Source organism: Pteropus alecto, unplaced genomic scaffold (assembly GCF_000325575.1).
Source record: "Pteropus alecto unplaced genomic scaffold, ASM32557v1 scaffold24, whole genome shotgun sequence".
NCBI lineage: Eukaryota > Metazoa > Chordata > Mammalia > Chiroptera > Pteropodidae > Pteropus > Pteropus alecto.
This window is the reverse complement of record NW_006439192.1, coordinates 21,966,390-21,978,791: the sequence shown is the minus strand read 5'-3', so window position 1 is coordinate 21,978,791 and position 12,402 is coordinate 21,966,390. Positions and strand designations below refer to the sequence as shown.

The window sequence follows — 12,402 nt, the reverse complement described above, 5'->3', positions numbered from 1 at the left end:
GAATAAGTGAGAAAACAAGGATAAAGGAAAAATAGGAAAAATAAGATAAGGGTTGATATGAACTTACCACATAAACAACCTATGAGGGAGAGAAACTATCCTCCAACTTAACTTTCTCTTGCTTTCTATAAAAATAAGTAATCTCTATCCCTGTTCTCTTATTTCTCCTTTGTACTCGTCTTATTTAAAATGTATTTTTAAAAATATTTACCGAGCATCCAGTATGTCAGGTATAAACAGGATACTAAGAAACTTAGTTTCTTGCAGATGGAGAGTGACCAACAAGTAAATTTGTTCATAGATAAATACAGCTAGATATAAAGAAAAGAAGATGATGTAAATGGCAGGAAGGTATTTTCGAATTGGGTATAGAAAGGCCTCTTCTGAGGAGTGACGTTCAAGCCGAAAACTGAAGTAAAGAAAAAAGGCACTAGAATGGCAAACACTTTGAGAGAAAAGCATTGCCAGCTGAAGAAGCAGACAGGACACGGATAAATTTGTTATAATTGGAATCAACAATGGTTGGGGAAAACTATGGGGTGAGATTAGATGTAGAGCGAGGCCGTACCATCTAGAACTCCATTAGCCATTTGGATTTTATCCTAAAGGGTAATACAAAGTTATTAGAAACCTGACTTAGGTTTTTAAATCACATTCTGGTTGTTGAGCTGAGAGGAGCTGGAGATGGGAATTGGGAAGGGCTGAATACAAACTAATGGAAATGATGAAAGAGTGGCAGTTTAAACTATGCTTCTTAAGGATTTTTAAAGTGAATTGGGGGTAAGAAATGTATTTTTTGAAATTCAGAACAGTGTTTTAGATATGTTAATTTGTGGTGCTTATCAGCATTTAATTGCAAATGAGTTGGAAGTTCTGTGTCTAGGTAGATTATTAAATTGGAGAGTGGTATTTAAGTTTTTGAAAATGATTACCTAGGAAGACACAGCAGTACTTGAATAAAAGACTAGAACTGACCCTTGAAGTACCCCAAAATTTAGATGTTCGAGAGGATGTGAAGCCATAAAACAATGCTGAGAAACAGACCAGTAAAGTATAGAGGATGTCAGCTATGTGATCTTGAAACCAAAAAGAAGCAAACATTCCAAAAGCAGGATCTTTAGTCAAATTATGTTAACTACTAAGAGCTCAAGTAAAATAAAGCCAGCAGTGATGACTTAATTTGCAAACTTGTTCATTTTGTGACCGATTAGTTTTTTGTTTTTGTTTTTTTCAATTGAGTAGTCTAGGACATATTCAGGGAAGCAAGATAGGAAAGCTACAAGAGAGTCAGAGGACCCAGGCAGCAAAAAAATTGAAGCAAATTCAGAGCCAGATTATAAGTAGCGAGAAAATATTTTCAATTTGTTTAATAACAAGAGGATAATCTTGTCAACGTATAAGTATCTCTTAAAATTAAGAAAAAAGACCAAAACTCGTAGAAAAAAACAGGTAAAAGGCTTAAACATGGTTCACAAAAATAAAAATAGCTCTGAAACATTTGAAAATAATCTTTATTCATAATGAAATAAATGCAAATTGGAAATATATAAAGATTCCATTTTTTACCAGCCAAATGAACAAAAAGTTTGACACTTTTCTGAAGAATTATTGAGAAGAATGGCATAATTTTACAGTTCTGCAATTCCCTTTAATTTCTGGTTTTTCAGAAGATGGTTGTTTTCTTGTATCTGTTATAGCATTTCATCTATGGAAATGTTATTTTAGATACTGTATGAAGGAAATCTATCCTCACACAAATACACAGTTGGAAAAGTAGAGAGCCTTCGAATAGCTTTTTTAGATAATTGTTTTTTCATTCTGAAATCATAGCAATGAACATTTTGTCCTTCATTACATTAAAATTCATTGGTCTGTCTTATATTTAAAATCTACTTTACCCTTGTGTAATTTTATAACATTTTACCTTGGTATGCTGAGCAGTAAATCCTTAAATTTGAACCCAAGTGCCGCTCTCATTTAAGGAGGCACTCAAAGAGGCCCTCTCATTCTGGTTCCTGCAAGCACTGGGAGAGTGAGTGGTTCCTTAAATTTGAATGCTGAATACCTAACACCAGACTTTGCCTCACCCTAGTGCCGGAAGTTCCTCCAATGCTTATTATACAGCACTGTGCCCTCGATTGAGTACCTTTTCTTTTCTCCCCCCTTTGCTTTTTTTTTTAAAATGACTTACTGGGAAATGGTGTGTTATGTTCTCACTTGTAACTAATTTTTAGCCAATTGCTTAAAATTTTCAGAAACTTAAGAAAGCCCTTCTAATTCTAGAACGCTGATATAATTCCTTATGTCTCCTTCCCCAAGCACGGGACTACCAAAGAGAAGACGTGCGGGATTTGAGGAGTCCAGAATGCGATGACCTGCTCTGATGCTTGACTGTGTGTGGATGCTACGATTGGCAAGTGTGTCTGCCCCAGAACACCTTTACTCTTTTCCTGTTCGGAGTGCAGGAAAAAATATTGCCCATCAGAAACTGCCTAATCTTCAACTACGAATATCTTCCGGGATGTCCAGAAGGCTCAGCCTCAAGTTACAGCAAAAAATCCTAGAAGATGCCTACTGTGAGAAACACCTGGAACCACACCTGCTGTTCTGTGATGACGACCAAATCACACTTTGTGACAAGTGCCTCCAGTCCCCGGAGCATAGGAATCACATGATATATGGAGTACAAGAGGCCGCTGAGAATTACAGGGTAAGCTTCATCCAGATTCCAGAGCACTCTAGCATTCTGGCCTCCTCCTCTTATTTATTAACTTATTTATTTAGGGGACAGATACTCTGATCTTCTAAGACCGCTCCCCTAGTTGATGTTTATCGAAGAATACTAGACCGTATTTAGTTGACTATATTTAGAACTCCAACTTCAAGGCTAAGAAAACATAGACTGGGCTTTGGCCTTTCAGTTGTCTAAGTTTGTGAATTTAACTGTTCTAAAGCAATTACTTTACCTGGAAATCTGTGACTTATTTCTCTGCAGAAGTTATTTCAGGAGCTATTGAACACATTGATGGAGAAACTTGAAGTAGCTAAAAACCTATTAGCTGATGAGAAAGAAAGAATGGTGATGGTTCAGGTCAGTGCTTATCTTGCTTCTTGGGGGAAATTACCTGTAATATTGGATACCAAATAATATAAGCAAATCAAAATACAAATGACAACACCGAAAAATAGATTTGCAATCTGTAGATAAGAAAAGTATTAATTTTTTGACATATAAAAAGTGCTTGGAATTCAATAAGCAAAAGACTAAAAACTTAACAGAAAAATGATCAAAGAAATAAGAGTTTACAGAAAATGCAGATATCTTTTGAACATATAGGAAGATCTTGAACTTTGCTCATGGTAAAAGAAATACAAATTAACTATATTAAATTTGTTAGTGAGGTGGCATTCACAACTCTTAATGGCAGAGATAAAAAAAGATTAATAGCACAGTTTATAACATTGTACCTATGCTATAGAAGAATGAACGCCTCATGTATTTTTTGGTGGCCATTTTAAAGGGAAGTTTATGCACGTTTCACTTCTGATTTCATGCTCTCTCCATATTTAACTTTATTTTGTGCCCTGGACAACAGATTTGGCATTTCCCCCTCTTTCAATTTTTAAAGAAAATAAACGTCCAGTTGAAAATGGTAAGGGAGGAGAATTACCTGGCTATATAAGAATATTTCAGCTGATCCCCATTTTTTTCAGCCCCAAGTACCATATATTCAAATATTGGGGTCCCACTGTTTGCCAGGAATTATGCTATGTCGGGGGTTTTTTTGGGGGGGTGGGGAATTCAACCATTACACAATTAACATTTTACTAGATGTAAACAAAACAAGCAAATATATGTTACATGTTAAATGCTATACTTTTTTTGTTTTTTGTTTTGTTGTTGTTTGGAAAAGCAAGAGCTATGGGGTTCACTTTTAAACAAAGTGATCAGAGCCTTGTCATTCAGAAGTGGCATTTGAGGAAACTCTAGGAAGTGTGGAACTGAGCCATGTAGTCTTGAGAAGAAGGTACTAGGCAGAGTGGAGGGCAAGTACAAAGGTCTCAAGATGGGTGTTTACTTGGTTGTGGTTGTGTGAAAGAAATGGAGATTAGAAGATGATGAGATTAGAAGATAAAGGAGCCAAATCTTGCAGGGTAGTTGTCTTTAAATGAAATAAGAAATCCAGTGAAAAGTTTTGAACAGAAGAATAACATGACCTCACTTCCATTTTCATAGAAACGCTCACTGATGAAGTGAAAATAGACCATAGGAGGGTGAGAGCAGAGGTGGAGACCTGAAAAGGGCTGTTGCAATAATCAGGGACAGGTAATGGTAAACTGGTGGGGTAGAGGTAGAGGAGATAAGTGGTCAGGTTCTTGATGATTCTTGATTCCACTGAGTCTCATGAGATTAAATATTACACTAAGCTGACTACTCCCAATGTATATCTCCAGCCCAGCCTTCCAGATAATAGGCTTTAATGTCCACCTTCCTACGAGGCATCTCTCCTAGGATGGTTAATTGATTAATCAAAATCATCATATCCAAAACTCAGCTTCACATTCCCACCTCTGGAATCTCTCTCTTTCGTAGTTTCCGTTTCTGTGTTTTGTCAGCTCCATTCTTCTAGCTGCTTAAGTCTTAAGAACCTTGGAATAAATAGCCCATTGATCCCTCTTTTCTCATACCCCCTATTGAGAGCATCAGCAAACAGCTGACTTCGATTTTCAGTTTTTCTGGTTTCCTTCTCTTCAGTTACTGAGATTACAGATTCCTCAGTTCTCTAAGTCAATTAACATTCCTTCATCTGTGTTTTATGTTCAAGGTTTGTGTTAATGTCCTGGTGGATATTGACTATGAAATTTCCTTTGTCCTCATACTTTATATTTCCTTGCCCTTATATTGAAGTTGGAGATGGAAAGAGACATTTCTGGTCAATCTGTGGTGTTCTACCTGAAGTCCATTATATCTATATGTATTATAAAGGGAGAAGAGCAGAATTTTAAAGAGATGATTGAGTCTGAATATAAAATGATGTTCCGGTTGATGACTGAAGAGAAAGAGATGAACTTCCAGAGCCTACAACCAGAACTTTTCAACCAGGACTTGAGAAAAGCCAGTCGGAGGCAAATGATGGAATTTTCTGCAGAACTAGAGGAGAAATCCAAGGAAATGATACAGGTGACTTGTTGAAAATGGCATCCTTACAATATTTGGGAAATAAAAGAAAGAAGAGATGAATGTGTCAGTTCCAGAATAAAACATCCAGTGACAGTCACATATGTATTAAAAGGATTTGTATATTCTTCCAGCAATTCTACTTCTGAGAATTTGTTCCAAATATATTTACATGCATATTAAAAACATGTGGATAAGAGAATGCTGTCAAATTATTTTAGTTTGAAGCCTGGCTTAGAGGTAGTCTTTGAAGTTGGATTGATGATGTTTCTATCTTGGGTCTGCTTTTTATTAGCTTGTATGTGGCCCTCAATTTGTTACTTAACCTATGGCTTGGTTTCTTTAGCTGTGAAGTGGGGATAATAGTGGTCCCTGGTTCATAATAGTGTTGTGAGGCTTGAATGCGATAGTCTACATAAAGCACTTTAGTGTTTGGACATATTGTGTCCTGGATAAGTATTAGGTATTATTATTACTATAAGATTTATTAATAGCAAGAGATTAGATACAACCTATATCCATTAATATAGGATTTATGAAATAAATCATTATGTACATAAAATGAAATCTTCATTTAGAAAAGATCACATGGCTCTATGTGTATGGATAAGGAACACTCCAAGAGCATATTTATTAAGGAAAAAGCAAGATATCAGATCAGCAATACACATAATAAGCCATTATTTGTGTTCTTTAAGAAAAAATAACATGAACACATGCTCATGTGCCTAGGTGGAACATCTTTGCAAGGATAAAAAAGAAACTGGTAGCACTGGCTTGATTATTTAATTTTAATTGATATTTAATTTCTAATTCAAATCTATAACAAAGGACATAAACTTTCTGAACAAAACTGCACAGTATAAAATGATCTGTTTTAGGTCCAAGTTGTTATCTGAATAAGTGGACTGCACGCATATCACCAACGTCGACGTAAATATGTTGTGCCAAAGAATAAAGTTTCTACGAGGTGTCCTGCTTGACACAGAGGGATATCCTGGCCTTATCTAATTATGTCTATTTTCAGGATGGCAAAGCAAGTTTTTAAAAAGGTGGTCAAATAGCAAATAAGAGAAAGTATTGGTTGTTAAATAGTAATAAGGAGTTGCTTCTGCAGAGACTGAACAATCTGGGGAGAGAGAACATGAATAAACTGAAGGAGAGTGAAGTCAGGCTCTCTGAACAGATCTGCAGCCTCCAAAAGATCATCGCAGAACTACAGAAGAAGTGTGGGGAATCTACTTTAGCGTTGCTCCAGGTAAGGTTCTAGAAAGAATCTTCTTTGTAGTGTTTGAGATGTGAGAAGCAGACCATACTCATTGGCGGTCAGTTCCAGGACACAATATCCAATGATACTCAATCATTAGTGAAGGCGGCGATATAGCTATTTTCTAATCACCAAAAGTATTATGAGTCATCATGAAATCATAGTACAGAGCTACTTCATGATATGAATTCTTACCTTAAAATTATTAATAGTAAGTTCAAGATGAGATGTCCTTTAATACATAAATAATTGGTTAGTCAAATCATGATACGGCTATATAACAGAATATTCTGCGACCATACAAAAAGGATGAAGAAGCTCTGGGCATTAAAAGACTATCTTTAAGATATTTTGTTAAGTAAAAAAAAAAGATGCAAAACTGCTTTTTGTTTGGTTTTAGAGAATATAGACATATGCTCATTGACAATCAGACTGCCTCTGGAAATATAAACACACATTTTAATCGGCAGTAACATTGGGAAATAAAGGTGATATTTATTTATATAGTATTGTATATTTTTAATTTTGTATGGTAACATGCAAATATCTTTTTAAGACTCTCCATTTCCCTCTGCCAGGAACATATTAGCAATTTGAGTGCTCTTATTTGAGAAGCCCCTACACATAAACCCTTAGATTGTTCTAGAGACAAACCCAGTTCTAGATGGTGGGGATAGGGGTGACCAAATTATGCTTCATTCCTGACCTGCATGGCTCCAACCACTCTCCCCAGACTAGCAGGTCCCTTCACGTGTCTTAACTCTTGCCACTTCCAGCATAGAAAGCAAACAGATGGACTGAATTGGACTGAAGAGTGTTCTGAATAAGATGGCTGAAATGAGGTGTAGAAAATATTTCCCTTGGGAATATAACAATAACTTCAAGCATTTTATCAACTTTTCCTATTTCATGTTAAAATTTGGTATCTGAGAATTAGCATCATGAATCTGAAGAAATTAACATAGAAATCAAGTTTTATTATTTGAAGATATTTTCATGAGCACAACTCACAAAAGGCTTGTGGGTATTGGTTAATCTTGACTCTGAAATTTAATTTGTCCTCATACTCTGTATTTCTTTGATATCCATTAGTAACTGTCTTGTTTTTCTTTTTCTTTTTTTTTTTTTCCTCCCCATAGGATGCAAGATATTGTCTGGACCAGTAAGTTTTCATTTTAGAAACATTTGGGTCAGAATCAGGGTCTGATGTGTGAGCAGTAAAGTGGGTAAGATGTTGGGATAGGGATAGAGAGATTGTGTAATGAGATCATCCTCTGGGTCAAGGGGCCTGGGGTCTGCCCACATAACTGAGATTGTCTTTTCTTTAAAGGAGTGGTGGTTCACTACTGCTTCAGTGTCTAGAGCCCGCCCAAATCACAGACTTGAGTTTATGCCAAATACCAGGAATGAGCAAAATGCTTAAAGTGCTCCAGAGTAAGTTGACACACATCTGTGATTACATCCTACCATAAATAAAAGTAAATTCCAGATAGCTTAAGGATATAAAAGATTGGAGAGTTTAATATGCTTGCACACATAAGATAACAAGATAATAATTGCATGATCTCATGTTGAAAGGCTCTCCTATGCAAATTCTTTACAATGTTCTCAACCCTGAAACATAATTATTTCACTATTTAAAAATTTTAAACTTGTACGAAAAAAGTCAATATATGTAATGAAAGATTTATATCTCCTCCCCCCATGGTTTTGCCTTTTCCAGAATGCTCTGTCAATGGATTCACACAGTATGTGGCATTTTGAGTCTGGTTTCTTTCAGTTAGTATAATGCATTTGAGGCACATTGTAGTTTGTTGCGTGTATCAGTAGTTCCTTTTTGTTGTGTGGTATTCCATTGTATGAACTTACCACAATATTTAAAAATTTTTTTGTAATTCCATGGACATGAGTTGTTTTCAACTTTATGCTATAAATATTTGCTTATAGATTTTTGTGTGGCCATGACTTCATTTCTCTTGGTTGAATGTCTATACCATTTTGTATTCCCACCAGTAATACATGAAAGATTCCGTTGCTCTACATCCTTGCCAGCATTTTGTATTGCCATTTTATTTTAAACTATGTAGCAGCAAATCACTTTGATTTTTAATTTGTATTTCTGAAATGGCTAATGTGATGGAGCATATTTTTATGTGTTTACTTACACTTTACTGTTGCTCTTCTTTGAAATATATCTATGAATATTTTCCTCATTTTAAAAATTATTTTCTCATTGAATTTTGTGATTTCTTTATATATTCTAATTACCAGTTCTTTATCAGATATGTGTTTTGCAAATATTCTCTTTGTGATTTATATTTTTATATATCTAATGTTTTTTGAAAAGCAGAAATTTTAAATTTTGAAGTTCAGTTTATCAATTTTTTTCTTTTATGATTTGTGCTTTTGCATCCTAAGAAATTGTTTCCTACCCTAACAAAAAATTTCTATATTTTTCTCACCTTTCTGTACTGGCTCAGAACTGCAATACGACACTGAATAGAAGTGGTGAGAAACATTTGCCTTGTTCTTGATCTTAGCAGAAAGAAAGCATTCAGTATTTCAGTTTTAAGTTTGATATTAGCTATGTTTTTCATATTTGCTTTACCCTAAGTTGAGGAAATTACCCTCTATTTCTGACTTGATAAAACTTTTTATCATGAATCAATGTCGAGTTAATTAGATGCATTTTCTGTATCACTTAAAATATGTTTTTTCTTTATGTATTAATATGGTGAATTATATTACTTTCAGATGTTGAACCAGCCTTACATTCTCAGAATAAATTCTTGGTAGTGATATTACTTATTTTATATATTGCTGAATTCAATGTACTAATATTTTTAAAGGATTTTTGTATTTATATTATTGAGGCATATTGACCTGGAGTTTTCTTTTCTTGTAATCATCCATTAACTTAGATAATTCATTTTATTTTCATTTCTATGTAATCTTTTAGTATATGTGCTGCCGAAGCAAGCACAATTTCTACATAATCTTTTGGATTTTTTGTCAAGTCTAGTTAGCCTTACTTTTCAGTTTCCTATGTCCTGTACATATTTTTAAGCTTTTTACCTCAAACATAGACAAAAATTATTTTAGAGTCTGTGCCTGGTAATTCTAATATTTATGTCCTTCAGATTTATTTCTGCTAGTCTCACTCAATAGTGCTCTCCTACTTTGTGTGTGTTTAATGATTTTTTAATAGATAAGCTTAACTTTTTCTCTCAGATATTAATTTTAGAAATTCTTTGAGGCCAAAAATGAAGCTGTGCATTCATCTTGGAAGAACTTACATTCGTTTCTGCCAGTATTCTGTAAATACTAAGTGCCTGGGACAACTTGAAACTTAAAATTCAAGGCTTGTGGCTTTTAAGACCACCCTAATAATGACATGAATTGGGCTTCAAATCCAGAGGTTTATGTTCATTTGGCAATAAAACTTGATGCTGGATTAGATGCTGAAGAAAGTAAGAAATAAAGAACTATTCCAGGTTTATGGCTTGATCAACTCAAGCATTAAGTGTGCTATTAACTGAAAAGTAGAAAGTGGAAAGGAATACGTTTGGGGATTAAAGTTTCGATGTAGAATGTTTGAAATGCCTCAGTTATGTCCAACTAGTATTTGGTAACTTGTTTATGGCGTAAGTCTCGAACATATAGAAGATATTTAAAACTGAGGCTAAGTGAAGTTACATAGAGGGAAAGAATACAAGAAGTAAAAAGGAAGACTCTGGACCAAGCCATGAGAAATCACAGAATTTAGCAGTTAAAAAGAAAGAAAAGGAACAGTCAGAGATGTAAAGACAATTATCACTTTCATTCAGATATAAGAAATGACATTGAGCTTTCTTGTTCATAGTTGATTTTTTTGGAGGATTCTCAGATTTTCTACCCTCTGCTAATATGTTTTCTTTTGTTTTACTCTATCTAGCGTCTGAGGAAGCAATTTTTAGGCATCTATGTCATACTCTAGTAATATTTAGGATGAGAAGAGTAATTCAATCACAGGGAAGAACCATGAATGAACTACTTTATTAGGAGACTCCAATGCTTCTGGCCATTCCAGGCTTGGAGAAGATCTTTTAGAGGACTAGAGTTAGGTCACAGGTGATACTGGCTGACTGGATACTAGGCCATTTTTATAGCTTAGTAAGTTCCTTTCTGGTTTGAAAGTTACTTCTATACCTTGTTGTAGTCCATTATCATTTGTTTTCTTCTTCCTCCTCAGATACATTGCATCTCCTTCCATCATCTTATTGACTTCATTCCTCTATGATGTTCATATCTTGAAACAAAGTTTAGAGGTTGCTTTTCCAGTACTCTCCTAGATTTCTTCCCATATTTGTGCCTAAGATTTGTGCCCACTCATTGAGAAGCCCCTGCATGTTAGAAAGCATCAAACTCTGTCACTGGCTTTGATGAACCCCTTGGTTAACTAAATTTCTCTCTCCCTGCAGGACCTATAACTTTGGATCCTAAAACAGCTCATCCCTATCTTGTCTTATCTGAAGATCTGAGAAGTATAAGACTCAGAAATGTCCAGCAGGATGTACCTGGCAACCCAGGGAGATTTGACTTCAGTGCCACTGTGTTGGGTGTGGAGAGCTTCACCTCAGGAAGGCACTACTGGGAGGTGGATGTGCAAAAAGCAACAGAATGGCAATTGGGTGTATTTGAAGACTCTGCCAGCAGAAAAGGTGACACATTCAAAGCTTCCAGAGATAAAGTCTTACTCACAGGCTCCATGATGGGAACCGATTATACCTTCTGGGTCTTCCCCCCTTTAAAAAGGGTCTCTTTGGGAGACCAGATGCACAAAGTTGGAGTTTTTCTAGACTGTAAGTATCGGCAGATATCATTCTATGATGTGACAAAGAGTCTCCTCATTTATAATTTCTCTCATCTTGCCTTTCAAGGAGCTCTCAGGCCTATATTTTCTCTTTGTATCCCAAGTGGAGGCACAAATTCAAACTCTCTTAGCATCTGCCTCCCTGATGTTTTTTCTTGCAATGTTACTGTTAGCCCTCAGTCTCCCTTGGTGTGAAATCTAAAATCACAAGATGCCAGAGAATTAAAAGCATGACTTTGTAAAAGAATTTACATTAAGTAATCCAATAATAGATTTCTAGCATTTGAGTTGCAACCCAGTTCAATACCCCCAGAACCTTTGCATTTATGTGTTTTTTCATACCTATGTAGTGGAAGAAGCTACCTTTAAACTGAGTCTTAACTGAAGGATCCCATAGTAATTAGAACAACAAGTGCATATTCAGCATAAGATTGAAAAATTAGAGAAGAAATATAGTCTGGGATCCTTAGGACTAGGTTAAAGATTCTAGAGATATTTTTGAAAACAAAATTAAGCATAATTAGGACTTTAGATTTGAGATATTATCATAGTTACACATGTAATAGAGATACTCTATTACTGATCCTATTACTCGCATCGAGGCATCCTGTTAGTGACAGTGTCAAGATCTCACAACATTTAACATTTCAAATAGAGAATGACTTAATTTCTCTACATATTTTATCTAGGAATGGAGGAGGTATTGCAAAAAAAAAAAGTGAATATTTCAAAATTATTTTTTGAGTATTCTACATTTTTATAAGAATATTAGTTTTCTTAAAAGAAGCCCAATAATTCAATGCTATGAAATACTTAAGTAATATTGTCTTGTAGTTGCTCTCATCTCTCTCTTCAACAATTTACTGAAAAATATTTATTTCTACAACCTTGATCAGGGGTGGTCATACAATGCTGAGAAGATGACGACATGTTTATACAGGGAATTTTATGTGAAAGGCTTATCATACTTTACATCCCTTAATATTTTTAACAACCTGTAAGTATGTATTACTCAAATGTAGAAACTGAGGCTCAGAGGGGATTTAATTTTTCTAAAGTCACATAGCTGTTAAGTGTCCAGTAAGTAACAAGGATGAGGAATTA

At 35.0% G+C, this 12,402-nt stretch overlaps 1 protein-coding gene across 1 annotated transcript; it reads left to right on the top strand.

Annotated features, from left to right (window-relative positions):
• Positions 1–2,521: 2,521 nt before the first annotated feature.
• Positions 2,522–11,493, top strand: TRIML2 (tripartite motif family like 2). The gene is made up of 7 exons (XM_006916484.2): positions 2,522–2,710; positions 2,996–3,091; positions 4,988–5,182; positions 6,297–6,437; positions 7,586–7,608; positions 7,780–7,880; positions 10,907–11,493. The coding sequence occupies exons 1-7, from the start codon at positions 2,522–2,524 to the stop codon at positions 11,491–11,493; spliced, it is 1,332 nt and encodes a 443-aa protein (XP_006916546.2).
• The last annotated feature ends 909 nt before the right edge of the window (positions 11,494–12,402 follow it).

Coding starts and splice junctions, on each gene's coding strand:
- TRIML2 (XM_006916484.2), top strand. CDS start 2,522: ATGTCCAGAAGGCTCAGCCTCAAGTTACAGCAAAAAATCCTAGAAGAT. Junction 5,183..6,296: donor AATCCAAGGAAATGATACAG/GTGACTTGTTGA, acceptor TTGCTTCTGCAG/AGACTGAACAATCTGGGGAG. Junction 7,609..7,779: donor GCAAGATATTGTCTGGACCA/GTAAGTTTTCAT, acceptor TCTTTAAAGGAG/TGGTGGTTCACTACTGCTTC.